Genomic DNA, 27453 nt, shown 5'->3' with positions numbered 1-27453 from the left:
ACAGTGATTGGATAAACGTTATTGTTAAATAAACTATGATCTAAACGCCGATTTGTTAAAACGCTTTAAAAATTACGTAAAATCGCAAAAAACAGATTAACAGTGGGCAATGACGTCGTGTATTTAAGTTTTAAATCTATAATATATAGATAATAAGATATAGATATGTAAGGTTGGTAGGTATATAATATGATGTAAGTTTATAAAGAGCAGATTTATATTCAATTCAATTGAAAATTCAGGAAAACATTATCCTAATATATGGATTATGGACACAAGTAAACGAACCTATATAAAGAAAAATCTGAATACATATATGTAGAGATACCAGGAAATCCGTAAATATACGTAATGCAGACACCCATTGTAATCTGATTATACCTATGGTAGTCTATGGTGATAATTTTATGGGAAAGTTAAGAATTCATTTAATCCAATCAAAATAATGTAAAAACGATCGAATTTATATAGTGATAGTGAAAAGTTTTAATACGTAATAGAAACACTCACAGCCGACTTGGTGGCGCAATGGTAAAGCCTACAGTGGTCCTCCTACTGTTGCGATAGCCGCGGATTCGAATCCTGCTGGGGTATGGTCGTAAATTTATGTTTGTCACTGTTTTAGGCAAGGGTGCAAAATCCGACAAGTAAAATGATCCCAGTCACGCCAGTAACCAGGCTGGGTAAGACCGGATGTCCTCTGGGATGATTTCTAAAGTTGGTCACTCGCCAGTCGGTAGGCTTAATGCTGATGACCGTGGATCGGAGCCCACGTTAAACTTTAGGCCCAGTCCAGATAAACCCATAGTTGGTAAAAGGAGACTTAAAATATATATATATATATATATATATATATACATATATATATATATATATATATATACATATATATATATATCTATATATACATATATATATATATATATATATATATATATATATATATATATATATATATATATATATATATATATATATATACCTTGAGGCATGTCAAATTTTACATAGTGGAATAACGGTCTACAAAATACCCAGTACCAAATATAATCCCAGATGTTGACACGGGCGGGGTGCCATACCAACTAGAACCCGATAACAAATAGCTGGCAACCCCGAGACGTTTATCTGGGATGTTATTGAAGGTATTGCGATTCATTCAGTGCTCAACACTCACAATGTTAATCTATCAAACAGTAGCTTAAAATTGATTAAAAGAAACGATGGAAAACATGAGCTTTAATTTAGTTTCTATGCTAGTAATCTGTTTATTGTTATTAACAACGGAAATCTATAAAATGTTATGTTAGAAATCCTATAAACATTGGCATATATTATAAACAGACAACTTTTAAACAAAGAAGAAAACCACAATGTTGCTAATATAATACATTGTTAATAAAACTAATAAATTGACAAATTATTACCAAACACTGATGATGCAATCAACGGAGGTTACGTTAAAACAAAAAAGGAGTTACTTAATTTGATCTTTAAACTAGGCAGAATCAAATGATGAGCCAAAAGTTATTAACTATGAATCATTTCATTGTAATTAACTTTTTTTTTAATTACATTATTCAAACCGATGTCGCTCATTTTAATTGAATATGTATATAAATTAAACTCTTAGGCTATTTAAACATCTAATATTCCATAAATAAACGTATTGTATTTCAAAACATAAATAACATATAGCACTCGAGAAGATTAAGCAACAAGTTGTAAGGCTGTTATTTATGTAAATAAATAACAGGAATGTATCGACTTATATTTATCTATGGCATTTTGTTTGTTTACTTTTACTTTCCTTCTGTTTTAAGTTGCGGGATATAATCGGAATCGGATTTTCTTTCGTAAAACGTGAATATAACATCATTTTATAATATGTAACGACTCGATTCCATAGATAACAATACTTGAAAAGTAGAAATTAAATTAGATAATAATATTTTGACTATAAAATAATATTTTAATAATTCCTGAATTCGTTGTTAACTACATGTTAATAATGTCAAAGATAACGTTATATATATTTCACGTTCTTGTAGCTACCTAGGTTATTTGTTTAGTTATACTTTTCTATCACCCCAAGTTGACAAGATAAATAACCCCCAGTGTGTCTCCCTCTCCCCACAAGAAACGAACACAATATCACATGAGTAGCGTTAATTCACATTTTAGTCAAACGTTAAAATATATTCCATAAATAGACCCAAGTTTCATGAAACTAATAATAAAAGAGTCACAAAGTATTTCTATTTTAAGAGTGGCTATACTTAATTTGAACTAATCATTCACCGAACGGATAAAAATAGCTACTTAATGAAATGTGACGAGTAACTTTAATATATTTTTATAATACGTATTATAACATAAAAGGTATTTCTTTATAAAAGCACAGTTTAAGAAAATTAAAATGGGAGATAATTCATGACGTGGCAATATATAACGTGTTTCAAAAAAATTATTCAGATTTATTATTATTAAGTCATAGATACATCATCAGTCATAGTTACTAACGATTTTTCATTTGTCTTGTTCAATCCTAAGTCAAATAAGATAACAAAATGTATGCACTGAGCTATTTTTGCCATTAGCTACAGTAAATCAGATGAACATATAAAAGAATGAAAAAAAGTTTTAGAAAATAATTTTTTGTAATCTTTGTGATTCCACAATCTGGCCTATAGGCAATAAGTATTTCTTATGTCTGTATTATATTTAGGGTAAATGATGTGGCTCGGTGAATGGAGGTAAATCGAAATGAAACAGTGGTGTTTACATAATGTGACCGTTATTTATTGGCAAAATAAAAAATGTGAAAATACAAATAAATAAAACGGATGGCAGCGGAGTTACCTGAAGACGAGGCTTGGGCAGTCGATGGTGGCACGTCTTAACCAAACGAGGGTTGAGCACTGAATGACCGAAATACCCTTCAATAATATCCCAGATAAACGTCTCGGGGTTGCCGCCAGCTATTCGGTGTCGGGTTCCAATTGGCACCCCGCCCGTGTTCAACATCTGGGATTATATTTCTGGGTATTTTGTAGACCGTTATTCCACGATGTAAAATTCGACATGCCTCAATTCGCTACAATACTCCCCTGCCAGAATTTTACATAAAATTACTTCAACAAAAATACAAAAATGTTTGCAAAAAATATCAAATACAAAAAAAAAACATATACCAAACAAAATGTGCTGTGTAAACTGGGCTTTGAAAAAATATGATAGTTCGAAACGGTTGTGATCTGGTACGGCTGTTGATATCTTCCGGTCCTACAGATACCGTTGCATCATCGTCGCTTTGATACTTGAATGTGGTCCATCGACGACGTTGAAAACAAGCTATTCTTCAGACAGGGCTCCCGTAATCGACGCTGTGGGAGGATCGACTGTTCGACGACGTGGTAGCTTATTTTCTTCGACAACGAGACGTTAGCAATTCTGGTACCTCGGCGAAGACATGACGAGTCTACGGTGACTGCAATCGGTACCTAGCTTCTGGAGCTGCTCTGTGACTAATCCGTAGTCACATACGTTAGGTTAATTCATAAAAAACAAATAACGACGGTATCCGACCGAAGCTGCCCAAAGCCTTTTAAATCAAAATATCTGCCATTATGACGGAGACGGCGAGCGAAGGAAGACATTATGATTTAAACATAGCGCCGAAAGAAATGTTTAGCCGAGACGCTGATGATTAAGCAGTAACGTAAAAATATTCCAAAAGATTGTGAAATAAAAATTTTGACAAAAAAAAAATTTAAAAAAATGAATTGGACATAATGAAATTAATCGGAATAAAATGAAAATGAACCTTGAAGGTAAAATTGAAAACGAATCGAATTAAAAATATTTAAAATTTTGAAACAAAAAAAAATATAACGGTCACGTAAAATACACCATTTTCTACGTACCCTCCATTCACGAGTCCAAACCCAATTTTCCGAAAGATCACGTCGGGGTCACCACTTTAGGGTAAATGATGTGGCTCGGTGAATGGAGGTAAATCGAAATGAAACAGTGGTGTTTACATAATGTGACCGTTATTTATTGGCAAAATAAAAAATGTGAAAATACAAATAAATAAAACGGATGGCAGCGGAGTTACCTGAAGACGAGGCTTGGGCAGTCGATGGTGGCACGTCTTAACCAAACGAGGGTTGAGCACTGAATGACCGAGATACCCTTCAATAATATCCCAGATAAACGTCTCGGGGTTGCCGCCAGCTATTCGGTGTCGGGTTCCAATTGGCGCCCGACCCCGCCCGTGTTCAACATCTGGGATTATATTTCTGGGTATTTTGTAGACCGTTATTCCACGATGTAAAATTCGACATGCCTCAATTCGCTACATATATTTACAGGGCATACAGAAAATCACTTCATTAAGCGATCTTCTGTATAAAATACTATCTTAATTAATTAGTCTTATTCTAAAGTCTACATATGTCCAGTAATCAGATCAGGTGGTGTTAAACGTTTTAGTCTACGCACTTCACTATCACGTCGCATATTTAGCAGATTAGCGAGTACATTGGGATGCACTGACACTCTTTCGAAGTACTTCACACAAACACGTTGAAATACACTCGTTATAGGTTCTAGAGGAATATCGGGTTGTATAACTATATATTTGAAATATAGTACGGAGCATCAACAATGGCACGCAACACTTTATTTTGGAACCGTTCAATGATTGATAGCGCTACCCCATAGTTGGATTCCATATGACCAAATAGGCTTGAGTATAAACTCATACAGCAACACCTTGTTATCTAATGATAACTTGGATTTGCGTCCGATGAGCCAATACATTTGATATAATTTCAGTCGAAGTTGTTTTCGTTAATAAAGTATGTGCTTCTTCCAGGTTAGGCGTCGATCTAAATGCATACCAAGATATTTAACATGCTCTGCTTAGGGGAGTTGAGGATGATTGATATTCACTGGTGGACATGTTTTTCTGCACAGGGTAAACGTTACATGCGTGGATTTTGTTTCATTGACTTTAATGCGCCATGTCTTCAACCATAATTGTATTTGATCCAGGTGGGTTTGTAGGTTTATTGATGCTGTGACTGGATTTTCATGGGGTGCTAAGATTGCTGTGTCGTCTGCGTATATTGTCACAGTAGTTATTTTTATGGTGGGCAGATCGTCCGTATACAGAAGATACAGTACTGGACCCAGTACACTATCTTGCGGAACTCCTGAATATATAGGATTTAATTCGGTATGTTTATCGCCTTGATTTACAATAAAATGTCTATCAGTGAGATACAATTTTAGTAACTGATCGTCCGGATGAAGGAGAAGTTTCTTTAGTTTAACCTGCAAGCCCGTATGCCATACTTTGTCAAAAGCCTGAGATATGTCTAGGAAAGCAGCCGAACAATATCTTTTGGCATTTAGGTCAGCGTTTATTTGGTTTACAAGTCTATGCACTTGTTCTATAGTCCCATGCTTACTGCGAAACCCAAACTGATATTCTGGAATATTTTTTCTTTTTTCGTTATATAGTTTAGCTTCTTGATGTATAGCTTCTCGAAAACTTTCGAGATTAGAACGCAAAACTAATTAAAGAAAGAGAGAAAATAAAGAAATAAGAGAAAATAAAAATATGATAATTTACCTGTTTGTATTTACTGTTTTATGTCTAGTTTAACAAACGAAACCTATACTATTTTATAGTTATATTTATTATATACAAAACCTCTGTTTTATGACACACATTCTGGGAAAAAGACCTAAAATACACTTAGAAATGTAGCGAATTGAGGCATGTCGAATTTTACATCGTGGAATAACGGTCTACAAAATACCCAGAAATATAATCCCAGATGTTGAACACGGGCGGGGTGCCAATTGGAACCCGACACCGAATAGCTGGCGGCAATCCCGAGACGTTTATCTGGGATATTATTGAAGGGTATTTCGGTCATTCAGTGCTCAACCCTCGTTCGGTTAAGACGTGCCACCATCGACTGCCCAAGCCTCGTCAACAGGTAACTCCGCTGCCATCCGTTTTATTATTTGGTATTTTCACATTTTTTATATTGCCAATAAATAACGGTCACATAATGTAAACACCACTGTTTCATTTCGATTTACCTCCATTCACCGAGCCACATCATTTTACCCTAAAGTGGTGACCCCGACGTGATTTTTCGCAAAATTGGGTTTGGACTCGTGAATGGAGGGTACGTAGAAAATGGTGTATTTTACGTGGCCGTTATATTTTTTTTGTTTCAAAATTTTAAATATTTTTAATTCAATTCCTTTTCAATTTTACCTTCTAGATTCATTTTCATTTTATTCCGATTAATTTCATTATTTCCAATTCATTTTTTAAAATTTTTTTTTGTCAAAATTTTATTTCACAATCTTTTGGAATATTTTTACGTCACTATTTAATCATCAGCGTCTCGGCTAAACATTTCTTTCGGCGCTATGTTTAAATCATAATGTCTTCCTTCGCTCGCCGTCTCCGTCATAATGGCAGATATTTTGATTTAAAAGGCTTTGGGCAGCTTCGGTCGGATACCGTCGTTATTTGTTTTTTATGAATTAACCTAACGTATGTGACTACGGATTAGTCACAGAGCAGCTCCAGAAGCTAGGTACCGATTGCAGTCACCGTAGACTCGTCATGTCTTCGCCGAAGTACCAGAATTGCTAACGTCTCGTCGTCGAAGAAAATAAGCTACCACGTCGTCGAACAGTCGATCCTCCCACAGCGTCGATTACGGGAGCCCTGTCTGAAGAATAGCTTGTTTTCAACGTCGTCGATGGACCACATTCAAGTGCCAAAGCGACGATGATGCAACGGTATCTGTAGGACCGGAAGATATCAACAGCCGTACCAGATCACAACCGTTTCGAACTATCATATTTTTTCAAAGCCCAGTTTACACAGCACATTTTTTTTTGGTATATGTTTTTTTTTGTATTTGATATTTTTTGCAAACATTTTTGTATTTTTGTTGAAGTAATTTTATGTAAAATTCTGGCAGGGGAGTATTGTAGCGAATTGAGGCATGTCGAATTTTACATCGTGGAATAACGGTCTACAAAATACCCAGAAATATAATCCCAGATGTTGAACACGGGCGGGGTGCCAATTGGAACCCGACATCGAATAGCTGGCGGCAACCCCGAGACGTTTATCTGGGATATTATTGAAGGGTATTTCGGTCATTCAGTGCTCAACCCTCGTTCGGTTAAGACGTGCCACCATCGACTGCCCAAGCCTCGTCAACAGGTAACTCCGCTGCCATCCTTTTCTATCTTTGTATTTTTCTCATTTTTTATATTGTCAATAAATAACGGTCACATCATGTAAACACCACTGTTTCATTTCGATTTACCTCCATTCACCGAGCCACATCATTTACCCTAAAGAAATATAAATAGTATTTAAATCGAGACTTATAATTTATTATTTCCAATTGATTTTTATTAGAAACCATATCGTAAAAAAAATATGAACAATATTCGACATGTATTATTCTTATAACTTGTTGATAAATTAATTTATCTATTATTATTCTTGTCGAAAATCATTATTCAAGTTCAATTTTGCAGTATCCACCGTACAGTCTAGATATTTCTCTATATAATCATTATATATGTTTGCCTTCATCTATCGTTGTGACGATTAAAAACAACTAGCAGTGTCTTCTTTTAAATAAAATAATAAATAAGGAAGGTAAAACAATGTAGCAGTAATTTTTATTCACCGCACATATATTTTCAATGATATTCTTTATATTGCATTGTTTTCTACAAATTGATACACTTTAAAAGGAGCAAATTTCTATCTGTTAGTATTGTATTTGCTCATATTTATATATCTTACACATTATTACATATACATGGTGTGGTATATATACATGCCACACCAGTTTGGGTTTATTAACAAACATTCAACAATTGAACAGGTCCACAGAATAACAGATATTATTGGAAAAGCCTACGAAAGTCAAAAAGTATGCTGAGCTATATTTTTAGATGTATCACCAGCCTTCAATAAGGTTTGACATGAAGGCCTTGCTCATAAACTACAGAAAATGTTACTGCCAAACTACTAAAATCGTACATTACAGCCAGAATGTTTAGAATTAAACAAGAAGAAGCTTACTCTACAATAAAAGAAGCTAAAGTAGGTGTACCACAAGGAAGTGTACTGTGGCCAATGCTTTATCTACTCTACACTTGTGATATACCACAAATGGAGAATATTACGACGGCTACATTTGCTGATGATACTGCGATTATAGCTGTCGGAGACAATAGTGAAGAAGCCACACGAAAATTATAACAGGCAAGTGACAATATAAATAACTGAACACAAGCTTGGAAAATAAAACTGAACGAAAGTAAACATGTGCATGTGCAGCTCACCTACTCAATCAGCAACAACGCTAAATATCTCGGAATGAATCTTGATGCAAAACTTCGCTGGAAGGAATATATAAAGAAGAAAAGAAAGGAACTGGAATTGAAATATAATAAAATGTATTGGCTAACTGGAAGAAAATCACAATTATCAGTTCATAACAAATTGCTATTATATAAGCAAATACTGAAACCCATATGGACATACGGAGTTCAATTATGGGGATGTTCTGCAAAGAGTAAAATAAAAAAAAATAGAAATTTATCATAACAAAGTCCTGAGAACTATTGTGGGGGCACCCAAATACTACAGGACTAAACTACCTACATCGAGACCTTCAATCAGATACCATAGTCAGATACCCACAGTCAGTCAAAAAATCAAGAGAATTGCAAAGGGGCATGAGGAAAAACTCCCATGACTCTTGGAAACCATCAGAGCAGGAAACAAACTCAAAAGAATTAAACCATCCGATCTTGTGTAGTAAGGTGCATTAAATAAAAAAGACTGCAGTTACATGTATAAACATTATTTCACCAGACTGAGATAGGGCCGATGGGTCCTCCTAGTTATATACCTAGATTTAAGTTAGCATAAAGACAAATTGTAGGTTAGACGGAAAGGATTAGTAACAATGTAATAATTAAATAATAATAAAAAATTGATTTTGTCGACGGCCAACATATAATCATAAATGTTTTATACATGTTATAGTAATGTAATAGCCATACGTGTAAAAATTTTGGTAACAAATGTGATAATTATGTTGTAAAACAGGTATTACTGTACATACCTAAATAAAAGAGCTGACACCCACGCTATTCCACTACTTTTTCTGAATCCATTATTAACAGAAAAAGGTTAAATATTTGCAAAATTAAATGAAATATGCAGATAAAAAATAAAAAAGGACCCAAATAATAAGATAATCCGGAAGAGATAAATAACAATATATTATTGAAGAGTGTTCGTTATCGTTATTATTCATCCCAAAATAGATTCATTAATAGATAGATTCTGTAATGATCCATGTAAAATGTTGATCAATTTATTTATCCACATCAATGCCAATGTTGTCAACTGTATTAATATCGAACCTCAAACATCGCTTTCCGTGAAATAACTGTTTCGAATCGTTGGACTATTCATGGCGTCGTAATGTGCTCATTTGCGTCAACCTATTAACGACACCTTTCTCACTAATATGACACGGTCAGCGACAAGCCTGGAAAAACCCAAGGACGTCTGGAAATTAGCTGGAAACCTTTTAATTGGATTGTTTTTTTTTTCTAGATGAACCGCACAGTTTTCCATGTACGGAAATGTTCTGGATATTTGAATTACAACGAGAAAACACACGTTTGTTCAAACGAGGTTATTTTATTTAGATAAATGTGAGTTATAGCATGTATAAAGTTCAATTTAATATGTACATAGTATATTAACCAGGTATCTTGCTAGTATTGATGGTGAAAATATACATATTATTTGTTAAAAATCCAATAAAAATGACATTCAAGAGAAATTTTTTTCTTAATTTCTGATAATGAGTTAGGGTGAAAAAATTAATCTTAATGTGTTAGATTTTATAATCATCAAATCCCAAGCAAGTTGTATCAATTCCTTGCTATTTTTTTATTAACAAACAGTTACTGATCTACAGTAAGGAAGTTTTTATACCACCAAAAAATCTCAAGTAGTTTAAATATAAACTATAGCTAAACTACAACATATTTTACACAAACCAATATCAATAAAAAGCAGCAATGAACTAAAAACAACATAATTTTGACACTAATAGTTATTTTAAAAAGACTACCGACAATAGACGTAGTATCATCTTCATTAACAACACAAAAAGAACCTTATCCAATAATTTAATGAAATAACAACCGCTTTTTTATAATGGAATGAATGGATATTTTATACGTAGACTAAGTGGAACTAAAACGAAGCCAAGTGATATTCATTACGATTGTTTAGTCCACCAAAATCAGAGATGATTTCAGAGTCAGAGAAAAATGTTGTAATGAAATTTAAGAAGAGGAAGACTTGTTGGTTTTATTGCATTGTGAGCAAAGTGGGCAGGCTTCACATCCGTCCCAACATAGTGCTTCGCAAGTTATAAATTCAATTTTTACTTTTTTTGTTTATTAACCTTATTAATTTTCTATTTTAGTTCCTCAAAATTGCAATTTCTATCGTCTTCACAAAATGCTATTTAATCAATTTAGGAAAGTAGGTCATTTTTAGTAAAATGATTACACAATTAGATAGATACTAAATGGTAACCCACGTTGTTGTAACCAAAATGCGTTCTTATATCTAAATCGCCACAAAGTCAGTCACTTTTTCAGAACAATCAATGCGACAGTCAAACACGAAATCCGACGATCAAATAAATCATGTTTATTTACGCAAGCTTTAGGATAAAAATAAGCTTCGTCTGAAACATAGTGTTTAGTAATAATTTAGAACACAATTTTTCAATATTTCCCATTGCCATTCATAAGAACTATTCACAACAATCTATTTCTTACAGCTTTTAAAATGAAATTCATAGTAATATCTGCTAATAACACAAACAAAAATCAAGAAAATGTTTAACAGTACGAAAACAAAACATAAAATATTGTTTTTTCGATTCAATAACAAACCACATGACCAAAGATGGACCAGAACCAGCCGAACGATGTAATCCCGGTCCGAGTCGCTCCTTCTTGGAACCACTCGATCGAACACGCTGCTGGTTACATAACATTTTCACCCAACCTTGGACTAGAATCGACGGATTTTACTATCGACCTGTTGTAATCGTACCCAAGTTGCCGATTTGATGCTGTTTTTTTTTTCGACTGTCGACTTCGACTGGTTAGGATAATTGCTACAATTATTGCATTTTTGTTATATATAATAACCAACAAACGCTACTGGTATTAAATAATATTTCAATTAAACGTGACTCATTCCATAAAGAACTACTTAAAAGTCAATTGATATTTTCATTTTCATATGTAGTTATTTGCCATATATTAGCATCTTAAAAAAAACAGAGTTGTTAATAATAAAATAATAATAAAAAATAATTACAACATGAAAAGTAAATAGTGCGAGGGTTGAGCAGTATCCTGATTAAGTGTTCTTGCAAGGTAAATCCAGAACTCGATTGAAATAAAATACTAAGCCTTGATTTAATTGATTAACGTTGGTTATCTCTTTCCATTGGTACTTAAAGTGTTGCAAACATCCAATGTACATTTTCATTCAATGTATTCTGCTGACATATCTGAGGTGATAAAATAGAAATTATATTGTTAGAAATAGAATTATCAACGTTTCATGCTCCAATTCCTTCGACGTACTACGTATTCAACATAAAAGACATCCTTTTACGCCTATCGTGGCTGTTCTTACGCCAATGTTTTTCCGTACTTCAAACTGTAATATTTAAATAACTTAATTATTACTCTTAATTCTAGGTAGATCTATATAAACTTTTTTAAAGTAGAATAATTTAAGAACAATTTACTGGCATCCAGAGAAAATTCAGGTCAGATTTATACCTTTACATATTCCTGAGAATTATATAGGATAATCCAAAACGTTCTTCTAAAGGTCGATGATCTGCCAAAAAATCCTGGACGAATTAATATGACATTCTTACAGGCGACATGACTTTTGACACTAAGTTTTCGATAACAATGATGCTCCACTGATTCTTGATAACACACTGTACTTATTTTACTTGTTTATACCACATAAAAATAAACTTAATGATCTGATGTATAAATATTCGGCTAAAAGAGGGAATAAAGACGAAGAAATAATATAAAAAGTACATTCAACTATGACTATTTAGTTATAAATGCTGCTTTTAGAGTCTTAACTAAAAGATAAATGTTGTGGGAAAAATGCTTCATCAATCATTGCATAATCTGAATTAGACAGTTAAATGAAAACCAGATTATTCGTCATTCGATTAAAAACACAAACTCTGCAAGCTCATTACGAACGACGTAATATGACATATCGACATTCCTGTGTTCTTGTAAGGCATCTGTCCAAATACATGCCAAGGTAAACACAGAAATACAATTATACACGAGGCTTGCTTTTTGTTTTTCAGAATTGTGATATATCAATCTAACTATAAAATGGCATTTCTATATTAAAATTTGACATGATAACACAAATAAATTAATGAGTACAATAGTTTCAATAATGACTGGTTATTGATTTACTTAAAGGCACTTAGGTAGTAACTATAACTATGCGTAGATTAATACATCCTTGGACATTAAACACCCTAATGGGGTTTCAGAGCGTTTTCAAAATTCTATAAACATTTTGACAGTTACAAACGACCTATTTGATATTATAGACTATACTGTTATATCTGACTAAATATCTGACTAGTTCTGTCTAATTTGGACTTAATCACTTCTTTTCACATATCAGAATAAATTGCACATACATCGAAAAATTATTAAAAAAAAACAAATGTTAACTGTATTTAAAATTCCCTCAATAAACACTCAGAATTATTCGAATAGAACAAATATTTTACATCAACCTTGAATATAACATTAATAACATTATTTAACAAGCGATTAAGTGTTATTATTTACCAATTATTTAAAGATAATGTAATACTTAATATTCACCTGTAGTTTTTAATATTAGATATTCAAATATGTTTAATGTTAAACTTACCAATTAGAAGGTAGCGATAATAAGACTGTTAGATTGTTAGACGATTGATAGCAACTATTAATTATTATTTTTACATTAAAGTTTGTTATAGTTGAATTGGAATTCATTTTGATTCAATAACAAATATCAAAACTGTATGACATAAATTGAATAACAAGAACATGAAAAATATCGAAAAACAATGACATTTCTGATACTTGAACAATTAAACCCTTGAACATAACGATATATTAATTAATGTATATTAAATGAATGTATATTTAATGAATATTAAAAATCATTTAAAAATACTAGACATTTCAAATAGGATTAATAGAGCAGAATATGAAACTATGTAAACTATGCGATCTGTTGACCTTGGGATATAAATGTTAGAAATAGAAATCATAAATAACATAAATGTGTATATTGCTTTATGTTGAATTCACAAACTGAAAAACGGATGTTATAACATGTGATTTCTTTTACTATTAAATATTCAATAAAGACTTCCCCTTGAAAAATATCCCTTCACTGATGGCACAGTTACACTTCGGAAATATCATTAAAATAAATATAAAAATAATAAAATAAATTAAAAGCAAAACTGCTTTTTGGAGCGGCCCCAAAGAGGTTTATGAAAATCACTTTGTTCAGTTTTTTTAATACGGATAAATATGGTTTTACCAGAAAAGCGACAAAAGGCTATCGATAAAAATACCACATATATGATTGATTAGTGTTGAAAAACATGAAATAAATCGATATATTTTTTTTCTCAAAGCGTTTATCAAAGAACAACGTTAGTGCGTTTACCAGTGTTTATTCCAGTCACTGGATTAGACTTTTAAAATCTTTTTCAATTCATTGACTCGAAATGATGCCCTCAAAGATATTTCTTTGCACTTTATGACCAACATGAGAAAAATCGAAGGCGTATCAATGTTGCATGAAGTTGTGTTATTGTGATGAAAAAAAAAACAAAGTTTCGATCTATAATGCTGGCCTCTTGAGGCGAATATTTTCACACAAATCACGCGTAACGCTTCTAAAACTAATTCCTGATCTAAGGACCGTATATATCACATATAACATCATAGTCATAATATAGCTATACTGCATATTATATTGCTATCTTAGCGATAAGTAGAACCCATAAAGAACATTCAATTAAACTACACACATGGTTACAGTAAATGATGATACTCCAACGAATTTAGCAAACAAGCGATGTAATCCACTTGCACAGTAATAAAATAACTATGAATAAACATAAATATACCTAAAAATAACTCGAACAAAGGTGTATAACATATCTGATGTATATTAAACTGACTAATATTTTAATTCAACACAGAGGTTCCAGAGTAATCCACTGGGAAGCATTAGTAATACACACAAAGAAATCATTAGTTGCAAGGAACAAGAAGGAACCCAACTGCTGCATGATGGCAACCCGATAAACAAACTTAGGAAAAGGAGATTAAGCTTCTTGAGTTACTTAAATAACAGATTCAGTGACAAAATAAACCGAATGTACACAAATAATATCGAATAGAACTAAAACTTTTAATAATCGATCAGATACGTTACAATAAACTGGACTAACATGATATAAACTTTATTAATATAAATAATAAAGTATATATGGTTTAAACATTATAGCATATTAAAAATTTTATATGTAACAGAACAATAGGAAATTTATAATTTATATGTTAGAATAATAACGATCTATGGGACTCACATGCTTAAAAAAGGTGTGGTCGAGAGAAAAGGTGTTTAAAATGAAATGTAGCGATGAAACACAGATTATTAGTTAATTTGAATTATTCTCCTTATATAAATTCGTTTCTAACGCCTTGAACTTTCTAACTTGATTGAACTCTAATGACAACATTTTAATATATAGCATAAATAAATACGTAACCATTAGCAACAACTTTATTGTTAAAAGAATTAAGTTTACCACTCCAGTAATAATATATAAAGAAATATATTTCAATTGAAAGAATGACGAATCATTTCAAAAGACACAATCACACAATCTTATGTCGATAAACTGACTGTACATTCATAAACAACAAATATACATAAAAACAGCATTATTTGTTTGTTTAAGATTGTGAATCACAAAACCGACATATCTGATAGTGGAAAAATGTGCAGAGTCCTAGTGCGTCAAACCTATAGACTTGCAACAAAATCCCCACAAAGATTTGTTAACACGTAATAAAAGTGTTGTATAATAATTGCATTAATATAAAGCCATCAAAATGCAATAATATGAATGAATCTATGAATATCTCTGAATGGATTATTGATATTGCAACGTTAATTAACTTGTGATAATCCTTGTGATAATTAGTATTTTACTGCTAAAACAATTCAAAAGTATAGTGAAGATACTGGAGACTAAGAAGATAAAATCAGAAAAGGGCCTATACTATATACCTGATGTTTTAGATTAACTAGAGAACATTAACGTTAAAACAGTTAGAGACCAGTAAACACTAAAGTACTATATGGAAAATGTTATCTCTCAAATAAAGATAAAAGTCTCAAAGTATTTTAGGATGAACGAAAATTCTTAATAAATTCCACTCATGTAAACTACAATTTTCTTTGTATAACTTCAATTTGATTCAACACAAAATTCTGTATAATTTCTATAATTATCATTAATTTAAAATTATTTGAATGGAAATGAAAACTAAAATATGAAAATGACAAAAATCGAATTATCATCACGGCTATATATAAAAAAGGGCCAAAGTGTTTGATCCATTGGTTTACTTCGAAAACATCTTCTCTTGGATATAAGAACGGAAAATATATGTTGAACTTAGGCTTCTTAGAATTTATAATTTATATGACAGCCAGAAAACCACTCATTTTTGAAAATACACTTAATTATATAACTTAATATTTAATGATTGTATAATTGTTATTATATCCCCATAATTTGAATCTACAATTATTTAAGAGTAAAGAACAGACAAAATTCTACAAAATGATAAAAAATGAGACACAGACCCCATATTATATTTTCATGTCATCAAAATTGTTATATTATCAAAAGTATGATAAACCAAGTAAAAAGTTTACGTTCTCATACATCATAATTGTAATATAATCCAAAATAAATATGACAAAAATACACAAAACATTTATAACCCAGACCGAGAAACGAAATAATAAAACTTATATTTTTATTAATATAAAAAGACTCGTATACAACCTTCTTAAAATGTAAATATTAATTTCAGTTTCTACATAGAAAAACGCACCGTCTTTTCTGTTGGGATTATTCCAGGACGACGATATAAAACCCGCTATTAAAATCTAGGAAAGGGCGTCAAGTTATCAAAAGAATACTGAAGAGTCGCGAAGCGAACCAAAGCCGCAGGAATGGATTACGTGCGGACAAAAAACCGCGACCTTCGAGCCGAAATCCTTCTCTTAAAAACTGAACCGATCTGTTGCCGTACATAAAAACAACACCTCTTTCTTAAGCGGAATGAATTCGAGTTATTTCGTTCACTTTCTATTCGTAATTCGCCCAAACAAACAAACAAAAACAAAGCGACTTACGCTGACGCATACGGTACTTAGGGGCATCGTGATCTAAAATCCAAGGCTTCCCCGCAGATTCATTCGGGTAAAAATCCAATTAGCGGGCACAACAGACAGTACTGAGGAAAAGCTTCGATCGTGTTGCGCCATCTGACAATGGCGACGAACAGACGCTAAACCGCTCGTTTTGACGTCTCGCATGTGACTAATATGGTCGGATTGTTTGTTGCTGCTGCTCCACGGCCGGCTGGAATTCTCGTTCCAAGTCAGCGAGCGCTTCGCCGCCGTAAATCGTGGCCTTCGCGGATATCTGTGCGGACGCGGCAACGTCGCCAGGTACAACCCCGCCGTCAATCGATGGTCCTGGTGGAGCATCTCTCACCCATTTCCTGTTACGTCCATTAGAGCGACACACAAAGCGATTTATTTCTACCTGGGGTTGTAAAAAGACGACCTGACGACTCCGGTAATGTCTTGTTACTAATTTGTTAATGCCTTATCGCGACTAGCTGTCTCTGTGGGGCCCAGCCCATTTTTTTACGCGCCATTATACCTGGCTTGATTTATCGCAAAAGAAACAACAGTTACAGATTATTATAGTTTTGTATTCAGTTGGTATAAAATATTTGTTTAATGTATTTGTTTGCAATAATATACCAACACTTGAAATCAGTTTATACCATTTTTTCTAAACACAAACAAGTATACCACAAAATGCCACGACTATTTTATGATTTATTTTATTAAATGTGCCCAGTTAAATGAAAATACGCAATACACTTTGGAAATGGAGATTTCAGAAGGCTATCTTCGTATTTTCTCGCTTTATTTAATTCAGACACAGTACAGTTCAAGCTCTATTGAAGAAGCTTCACAAAGAGTCACAAAGGCTTCACTGTCAGTCGATGCCAAGTGCGAAATGAATTATTTGCCATACACTTTATTAATTATTTTTAACCAAACCATTCAACTTTCTACTGTCAACAACCAACGCGTGACAACCAATTGTAAAGTTGTTCCATTGCAACACAAGACTAAATACACAAAAGTAACTCCAATAGTCCAGACCTTACCCCGTCCAACTACTTTTCTCCTTTCTTTAATTTAACTTCTCAAAAACCGTTTAAAACCAAAACTAACTCGATTGAAAACATGACTAAAAAACGAATGCCGAAATCTTATTGAAACTTGCCACATTTCCACAAAATACTAAGTTTTGCGGATTTCATCGTTTGATAAGAAAACACAGTTTTATGGTTGAAGTAAACTTTTAATAATAACTTAATGAATCCTTTCTTCAGAAATTCTTGAATTTGTACATGCTGAAGATTGTTGAATAGCTTTTCATAGCTACTAATACGAATTCGTTCCATAACATTCACTTTTCCTAAAAGGATATTTTGAGATTTGGATATTAGGGGGGTCATTTCTTACGAAATAATTATTGGAGCCAGAAGTTAGAGGGAGATAAATTTAGTGAATAATATGCATGCTAAACCAATTCGTAATAATTTACGAGATTATCTCAGACTTGATTAATTTTCTTCTTCCGTAAATTAGTAATAATGTTATTTATACAATTTTTTTAACCTTCGAAACCCTTATAATTCCTTTAAATTAAATAAACTAAACCTTTCGTAAATTCTTGCAATGCGACTAGAACACGAAGTACTTTATCTCTTGAAGTGCATCGTAAAAGAATCGGGTTATTTACCAGTTCCCTGTAAGGTTCCGTCGAAATAAAAGCTCTGGTGTCCTAAAAAGATAAGGAGACTCTTTACAGCGATCTCGAGCACCGAAAACGAACATCCCTGTCTTTAGTAGCGTCTTTAATCAGTGGTGTGGCAACAATTTCAAAACGCCACACGTGAACCGTTCATTCATAGGCAGAAATCTGTATGAAGTTTACAGAAGACGGATATTTTTAGACCGTGGCCTATATCGATATGTACTTTTTTCCCATGTGAAATTTACTAGATAAATAAACAGAATAGAACGAGTACATCGAGAATTTTTATAGGTGTTTATAGCGACTTTTTATAACCAGTTTTTTAATGATAAAAAATCAAACATTTAAACGTGACTAAATAGTTTTAGTACATTTCCAACGTTAAGACCTTTGGTGTAGGTGTGTTATGTTAAGTGTTTATTCCCTCTTGCTCCATGCATTTCATTTTTTCTGTTGATGTATCTTCCTTTTATCTCCCTTTGACAATATCCACATCTCGCAACCGAATGTTACGGTTGGTCTGTAAATTGCTTTGTGCATTTTCATTTTCATTTTGTTTGATATTTTATTTTTATTAAAGAATTTACTATTTATAGTCACTCTTGTAGTCATCTTGATCTCCCCCTCCAGCTTTCCTTTCTATCAATTGTTTTTTGAATTCTATTTCCGTGTCTACTGTTTTGCACATATATAGGTAAGGTTGCAAAAAGCATTTTTATATTTAAAAGATAATCATAATTTCTCCATGGCTAGTAACATACTTAAAAATCTGTATTGTAATAACGTATAAAAAAAGTGAACTTGCAAGGCTTTTAACTTGCAACTTTTTTCCTCTTAGATGAACCGCTAACTGATTAAAAACTGTTAAATGACTTGGTTGATATAATCAATGTGATTTGTGACAGTTAAGTCAGATGTTGATAGTAACAATATGCCACCAATATGCTGTTCAGTCTGAAACAAGTTTTTCAAACATATGTTGATCCGAAATCACTGAATAATTTCATTAGGCAGTACCGTTGAACACCCTTGGTCGTCGAAACTTATGATTCAACATAACACCCCTTCCTTGGATTAGGGGTTGAACAAAGCGATTGGTGACATGTATTTTGTGGTTCAACCAAATATCGTATACCACTTCGTTAAATTTACGGCTAGAATACCTATTGTGAATTGTGGATGTAAAAGAACACAAGAAGATGACTGGTATAAACCATTCTAAAACTGCGTCTTAATTGAAAATTGCTTAATGACATCAGCGCAACTCGACGTATCCATGAATACCAACAAAAACACAGACTTAGAAGCAACCGTCCGTCTGGTTTTCACCTTCGTCGCATGTAAACACGGTAATTGCGGTAACGCGGGTCGTTGAACAATAAAAGGAAGAACGATGTCGTCATCGGCGATACCTTATCGTCCCCGAGCCGGTTGGTATTCAAGACGGCGTCGAGGCGTAGATCGCCGGCCGGCGAAGCCATCGATTAAGCCCAACGCTAATTCCGAATTCGACCCGTCGATCGCGCGTTAAGAATGTCCTGTGATCTCGGGGTCGCGTCACTCCGCTCCGGTGACAACAATGTCTCTATTTTCGCGGAGGGAACGGGGAATTTTGCGCGCTAAAAGGAAAATGGGCGGATTTGGCCCAGTTCTCGAGTTAATCGTGGGATATTGTTGTGTTACGTAAACTGTTGTATAATTTCTGTGTTATCACTTATTAGGCCGTCATTTATGATATATTAGATCCACAAATAAGTATCTTGTGTTCCGACAACGAAGACGTTACCATGGCCGTCGTATTGCAACAGACTACAGGGAAAAAACTGTATTACATGATTGGCTCGTTATATACATGCCCGTTCCAATAATCTGCATCTAGCTTTATTTATATTTGGCTAATTATATGATTATGTACTTATATACTTGTTAATATGTATATACGACTGAAAATTTGATGAAATCCAGAAAAGAATATAAAAAAATACTTTTTGTTTTTTAATATTACGATAATTTACGAAGAAATTAACAAGTTATAGTGCAACTGTATGACAGTAAGTATACTATATATCTGAGACATAAAATGAGTTCCAAAAGTAACTAAAATTAAAATATGAATAAAATTTATAATCCATTCTACATGTTATTAAATTCACATTATTCTACGTGTGAATATATCAACAAAATTACCAGAATGAGATAAAGCACACTTAATGGCATATAATGTAAAATGTAACTATTTATCTAACACTGCTTGGTAGGGAATGTTAAATTGGTATAAATCAATATTAGTGTCACTATCCCTAAAGGTTATTAAAAAATATAATATGCATTTGATAAGATTATATAAAGAATGGGTATTGACACTGAAAAATCTAGGCACACAAGGTCCATTTTTGTACCTTGTATGCATGTAAATAGGCTGGTAATTTTTCGGAAGAAAATATCAAAGCTATAAAATAATTTATATGCATTTATATAGCGCAACTATGTCAGAAACCAGACCCAATATCCATACATTCCTTGTAAGCATATTTGTAACCAAAAAGAGAGGCATCTAAAGTAGTTATACAATTCAACAAGGAATTGATAGAAAACATTTGTTGGATTTGTCATTAAAAAAAATGAAAATTCTTTCTCACTGGACACACCGTATTTGATAAAATGTCAACAGCTCTTGAAATGTCGTGCGATAAGGTCAAATGAAAGGAGAAACGACCACTCAAAAGGGTATATATTGAAATATTTACTTGTATTAAAAAAAACAATTATATTATTTGTAGCAGTTATTGTTCCGATAATTAAAAATACTCCTTAACTCTGTTGTGCACGAACGGATGTACGAACACATATAATAATCGTCTAAAATAACTCTCTCTAAGAGAATCGCAGAGCGGATTCCGAACGGGCAGACGTATACAAGACCATATATTTAGTATAAGACAAATGGTGAAAAAAGTTCAACCCAAAAACAAACAGATATAAATAACCTTTATTGAATTGGAAAAAGCATTTGACATAGTAAGAAAAGAAACACATGTGTTTTATTAGAAGAAACAGGTGTAAGTAATAAAATTGTAAGAATAATTCAAGAAATATATAGGATAAATAACAATACCATCATGCAGACAATATGAAAGGAAAAACCTCCAAAACACAAGCAGGAATCAGAAGTGTAAGCCAAAATCTATTTATAATATTAATAGATGAAATAGATTAAATAGAACTACCAGATAGGATATAAAAATATGTAATAATAATATAGCTAATAGCTCCTAGACCAGAAGACCTCCATAAAATCTTAAACAGATGGACATGTTACTAAGTAAATATATAACGATAAAGAATTAAATCAAAACGAGTCATGGTGAAAGCCACTACTGATAAATATTCAACATAAGAGTATAAAAGTAAAACGAGTACATGAATTTATTTAAGTATCTTCCTATAGAAATCGAAAGTAATCGAAGCCAGAAGATGGAAATGAGAAATAAAGGAATGAAAAAATCTCAATATTGAATTAGTGGAATATAGTGTCTTGCACAAATGAAGCCCAACTCCTTTTTTATTACCTCACATTACAGCAAATGAAAACTTAGCGTCTTATTGGTAAATAGTGTCTCTACTAATGAACTTACAGGATAGAGACCGAACAGTAAAATAAAATAGTCAACAGCTGACACAAAAAAAACAATATAAAGAAACTTTTTTTGAAGATAAGCACTGAATATTACAAAATAACCATTGGTCATAGGAAATTTAATGAAAACCAACGGCCGACCGGAGAAAAAGAACATGTTACATTATCGAAAACATGCTTACGTTGGCCGACAGCCAAGACCTTGGAGGTCAAACGGTTTCCCAACCGCAATTTTAGAACAAAAGATGTCGAGATGCCCGCCGCTCGCTTCCTGTCTAACTTCGACTGAGATTTCAATCGTTTCGAACGATAGAGATTTGCATTTTGAATGCAAACAGAGTTAGTAAATTTGATTCCGAAATGGGGAACAACTTGTAACGATATTAACACTGTGTGCCATTGAAACTTCATCAAAACACACAACAAAAGCCAAACCAACCTAATAAAAGCTGATATCATCGAGGAAATCGATGACACAAGGTGCGAATTATTACTGGCATACGTTTGACAGGTTTGGCATCGTCTCCGAAAACAATATGGTTTACGATTAGTGCGTTTTGACCGATTTAACTTTTGCGAGTTAAACTTGGACTCAGTCAATGTACCGAAGCTTTGGGTAGCATACAGAAAATATACTACAATTCGCTTGTTGAATTTAATCACTTAATTTTCGATAATTGAAACAAAACGCGGATAAGATCGCGGTTTGTCTACTGAAACACTAATATAAAACGCTTTACTTCAAAATTAATTCAGATATTCAGTTATCTACTTGTTGCATCCCAATGTACTCGCTAATCAGCTAAATATGCGACGTGATAGTGAAGTGCGTAGACTAAAACGTTTAACACCACCTGATCTGATTACTGGACATATGTAGACTTTAGAATAAGAGTAATTAATTAAGATAATATTTTACACAGAAGATTGCTTAATGCAGTGATTTTCTACATACCATGTATATATAATATAAACATAAGAAATACTTATTGCCAATAGGGCAGATTGGGAATCACGAAGAGTAATAAAAAAAGTTATCTACTTATAAGTAACAAACAAAACCCAAAAACGGTCCAAAGTCAACTCAATTTATTCAACAAGAAACATAAATAAAGACTATCAACAAAACAACAATTCTCCTGAAATATATCAGAAAAATTTGCGAGTTAAAGGTTTTTATTGTTGGAGACAACACTGCAGAAGCAACCAAGATATTATAACAGGTCAACAACAATATAAATAATTGGTAAATCAGTACAGTTCAATGTGAATAAAATAGTCATGTTATATAGTAAAAAGTATTTTGAAATTGATTTTCAGTTATGGGAGTGTTCTAGGAGTAGTTCAACGAAGTATCATCCGTGGATAGTCTGTAATGCGTAATAATGTGTGCAAAGGGATATTCTAATTTATAAATTAAAAAAAAATCGATTTTTTCATACATTCAAAGCCTAATATTTGGTAAATACAACAAATGTTACTGCATAGATTGAAATCTACTACATCAAGAGATCCATAACATAAAATTAGAACATTTAAAATCAGTAAAATCCCGAAACTATTAAAATGCCTTAAATTAAGATCAGAATATAGTCACAGGAGACAAAGCGATGCCCCAAGATGTACGATTAATCAAAACTTCAAATTAGTGTTATAGTATTAGTTATCAGTGATTTAACTAGTCACACCTAACAACTACAACACTTTATTATTATAATCATATTAACAAATCGCAGTAACTTAGATAGTGAATATGAAAAACTAAAAAAAAACAAAAGAGAAAATCAAATAGGATATTCTGGTTATCATAAACAAATCACTTGTTTAAAGGGTTATCAATACACCCAGATTAGTATTATGTTTACTATTAAATAGCACGAAGTATATTTGAATATACTTAAATTAACACATCTCTAAAAACATAAAAAAATATGATCAATAATCACGATTAATTTTAACTCAAATATTGAGACAACTTTGGACGATGTTTTTTTTTGAAATCCAGTAACCCTGGTCGAATTCCCCGATGCGAATAACAAAAATCGAGGTAACCTATTCCAAAAATATCAATAAGCCAAAAACATAAATTTATTCGAATATATATTCCCGTTATGTTGCTATATATCATCGCAACTGCCATACCGAACCGTGTACACACGCCACTCTTATAACGAATTGTCTAAAGTTGATAAACCGGCGACAATCCTTCCAAGAAACCGTCTGGGGTATTTGTATTCAATGAGCGCCACCCACGGTATTTTACTTATTAAGTTTTCAGCTGCACGACCAACTCAGTAAGTACTTATATATTTATTTAATAATTCTTAATAAATTCAATGCTTCTTCATTAAGATATGGAATGCAAAGGAATGCTCATTTTGTTATGTTTTTAATTAAATTTTTTATTTTATTCAAAGAGTTGCATGTACGATGGAAACATGTTCAAACGCTATACAAAGTTGAACAAATAGGTGTTACATCAAGTAATCGAAGAATATAAAATGTGATGTGATTGCGATAACTGTAAGAGATCTGAACAGTTCATCATCCAAAAATATTTTTAATATATCCGATGACGCGTTGATATGAAAGCGTTAATTGAAACGCTTTACCGCATTTACCATATTGTCCAGGAATATCATGCAATTATTATTTCATTTTGTTCATTTGGTGAATAAGTCGTGAATCAATTAATTTTATCAGCGATAATGACAAAACCTGTGCGGAAAGGGGTTAATCGTCAATAATTGTTAGAGCTGGTTTGGCACATAATATACTCTAACTTTAAATGCTTTAGTTTGTACTGAAATTATCAATACTTCAGTTAAATTATATGAATAACAGATCAATTGAAAAGTCCCCGATCTATCATAGTATAACACAAAATTAGCTTTTTTTATTCAACATAATTCCATTAAATAGTGTTACACTAATTGTAGCGACTCTCCAACTTTTCAATACCATTTTTGTTGTACAATTTGTCCTTTGCTTCAAAATAGGCCTCAGTTTCAGCGATCACCTCTTCATCCGACGAAAATTTCTTCCCAGCGATCATTCTTTTGAGATCTGAGAACAGAAAATAGTCGCTGGAGGTCAGATCCGGAGAATACGGTGGATGAGGAAGCAATTCGAAGCCCAATTCATGGATTTTTGCCATCGTTTTCACTGACTTGTGATACGGTGTAATGTTTGATAGTCCTTTCTTTTTCAAAGTAGTCAATGAAAATTATTCAATGCGCATCCCAAAATACAGATGCTATAACCTTGCCAGCAGTTGTTGCGTTTTCCACGCTTTGGAGCGGGTTTATCGTATGCAGTCCACTCTGATGACTGTCGATTGGACTTCGGAGTGAAATAATAGAGTTGTTTCATGTTTCATCCATTGTCACATATCGACGCAAAAACTCAGGTTTATTACGCTTGATCATTTTCAAACACTGCTCCGAATCATCAACTCGTCGTTGTTTTTGGTCAAAAGTGAGCTCACGCGACACCCACTTTGCACAGAGCTTTCTCATACCCAAATATTCGTGAATAGCACGTTGAGTGAATATGTTTAGAATGTCGGTTATTTCATTCAATTTCAATTTACGGTCATTCAAAATCATTTTGTGGATTTTTTAAATGTTTTCGCACCAACCTCTTTTGGACGTTCACTGCGGTCACTACGTCTAATCTTAGCATATCAAAACTGGAAACTTGGCATCAAGCCAAGTTTTTGCTTCAACTATATTTTTCCCTTCAAGAAGCAATATTTTATCAACACACGTATTCCTTTTTATCCATCTTTTTCACAATAACAAAAGTTGTTTCAGTCAAAATGCCATAATTCACAAACTAATGATCCGACAGCTGTCAAATTTATACACGCAGCTTTTGAGAATTAGGGCTAACTAAAAAACATATGGTGGCGAAGATAGAGGCTGAAGATAATAAAGCTACACTATATTGACTAATACTTCAGGCATTCTTCATGATTAGTTAGCCATATTGCTTGAGAATCAATGAATAAAAGACCAAAGCATTGTCTAAATGAACTAATTAAACGCTGCTATTGTAAATCTAAACGGCATTCATTTAGAACAAGTGCAGGAGATCAGGAAGAGAAGGGAGGGAGGAAATATTACAATCAAGACTAAAATCCACCTCTTTAGAACGCTTATCTTGCCAATCCTTCTATATGGCTCTCTTCTCTCTCTTCTGTATATGGAGACTTGGACACTGTTACAGTCTGGCATCTGTAAGCTTGAGATTTAGATCATATTAGATATGAAGTAACTTCTTTAAGATACAACAATTAGTGTACGGTTTAGGAATAAATTCAGAGATTCAGATTACATTAATTTGGACATGTCTGTCGAATGAAAGGCGAATCGACTATTGAAAACTCAGCAAACAACGTCGAAAAGGACCTGGATCAAGATGAGAATTGATTGACAGTATTGATGTGATTGATTGATGGTGATGGTAGCAGCTCAAATAATAAATAGCTCAGCATGTGAAAATGAAATGAAAAACAACCCAGAAAACTACGTCATAACGGTGTGTATATAAGTGTACATGTTATAGTATACTATTGCGATTGCTTATTTGACATCGTATTTATTTATTAATCATAATTTTATTGTTTATGTTAATTATATAAGTCATACCAATAAATAAACCGCCTGATTCAGTTTTTCAAGTAGAAACCGCAAAATTATTATATTTGGTTTAAATAACTTCTTTTCCGCACTATACGAAAAACAGTCTTCGGACTCAATATATAAAATAATCATGCAAATACTTCTGCAACAAAATAAAAATTAATAAACACCAAATAAGATCAAAACCGAGCCGTTTATTAACTCGCGAAGTTTGGAAATCATCGACTTTCTCTCACGCACCATTAAATACGGAGGTAATACCATTTTCGGTCACCCGTTCCAAGAACGGCACATTCCTCCGGGTTTTTTTTATCAAAAAATTCGCTAACAATAACTAAATTAATCTTTTATAATGGTACAGTGACGTTCTATTATGTAGCCATCAAAATGCGAACATTTTTATTATTCCTCCGCGGCTCCAACGTTTTTAAGTTCTATATTGCGAAATGAATTAATAAATTGGGATATTTTTTTCTAAACAGATTCGAATTCTGAGATTATAATCCCCCTCATAGTATTTAGGAAGTAATAAACTCCAGATCAATATTATGCCAGATATATCGTTGATCTTAACAACCTATTCAAAAATTAGTTTTAAAAAAGCATAAATTGATTTCGAATACCTGCAAATTGTACCTGGCATATTAAGTCTTACGCTACCAACAGAACATTGTATCTCGTACAAATATATCGAGTAGCGGTGCGAGTAGAATTGGCGATGCTCTCCATTGGTACTATGTGCCACCACATGCACACATAATGGCAA

At 32.8% G+C, this 27453-nt stretch overlaps 1 protein-coding gene across 1 annotated transcript in view; it reads right to left on the bottom strand.

Moving 5' to 3' along the window:
• Positions 1–16883, bottom strand: part of LOC143203415 (uncharacterized) — a 31690-nt gene extending 14807 nt beyond the window's left edge. The window contains exon 1 of the mRNA XM_076415534.1: positions 16694–16883. Coding sequence (XP_076271649.1) covers positions 16694–16720 — 27 coding nt within the window. The 5' untranslated portion in view covers positions 16721–16883. The remainder of the gene's footprint in view (positions 1–16693) is intronic.
• Between the last annotated feature and the right edge of the window lie 10570 nt (positions 16884–27453).

This window comes from Rhynchophorus ferrugineus, unplaced genomic scaffold (assembly GCF_030347505.1).
Source record: "Rhynchophorus ferrugineus isolate W39M unplaced genomic scaffold, kcgeb_rfMv2 rfM10, whole genome shotgun sequence".
Lineage (NCBI taxonomy): Eukaryota > Metazoa > Arthropoda > Insecta > Coleoptera > Curculionidae > Rhynchophorus > Rhynchophorus ferrugineus.
The sequence above is the reverse complement of the archived record's forward strand: the minus strand, read 5'-3'. Positions and strand labels throughout refer to the sequence as shown.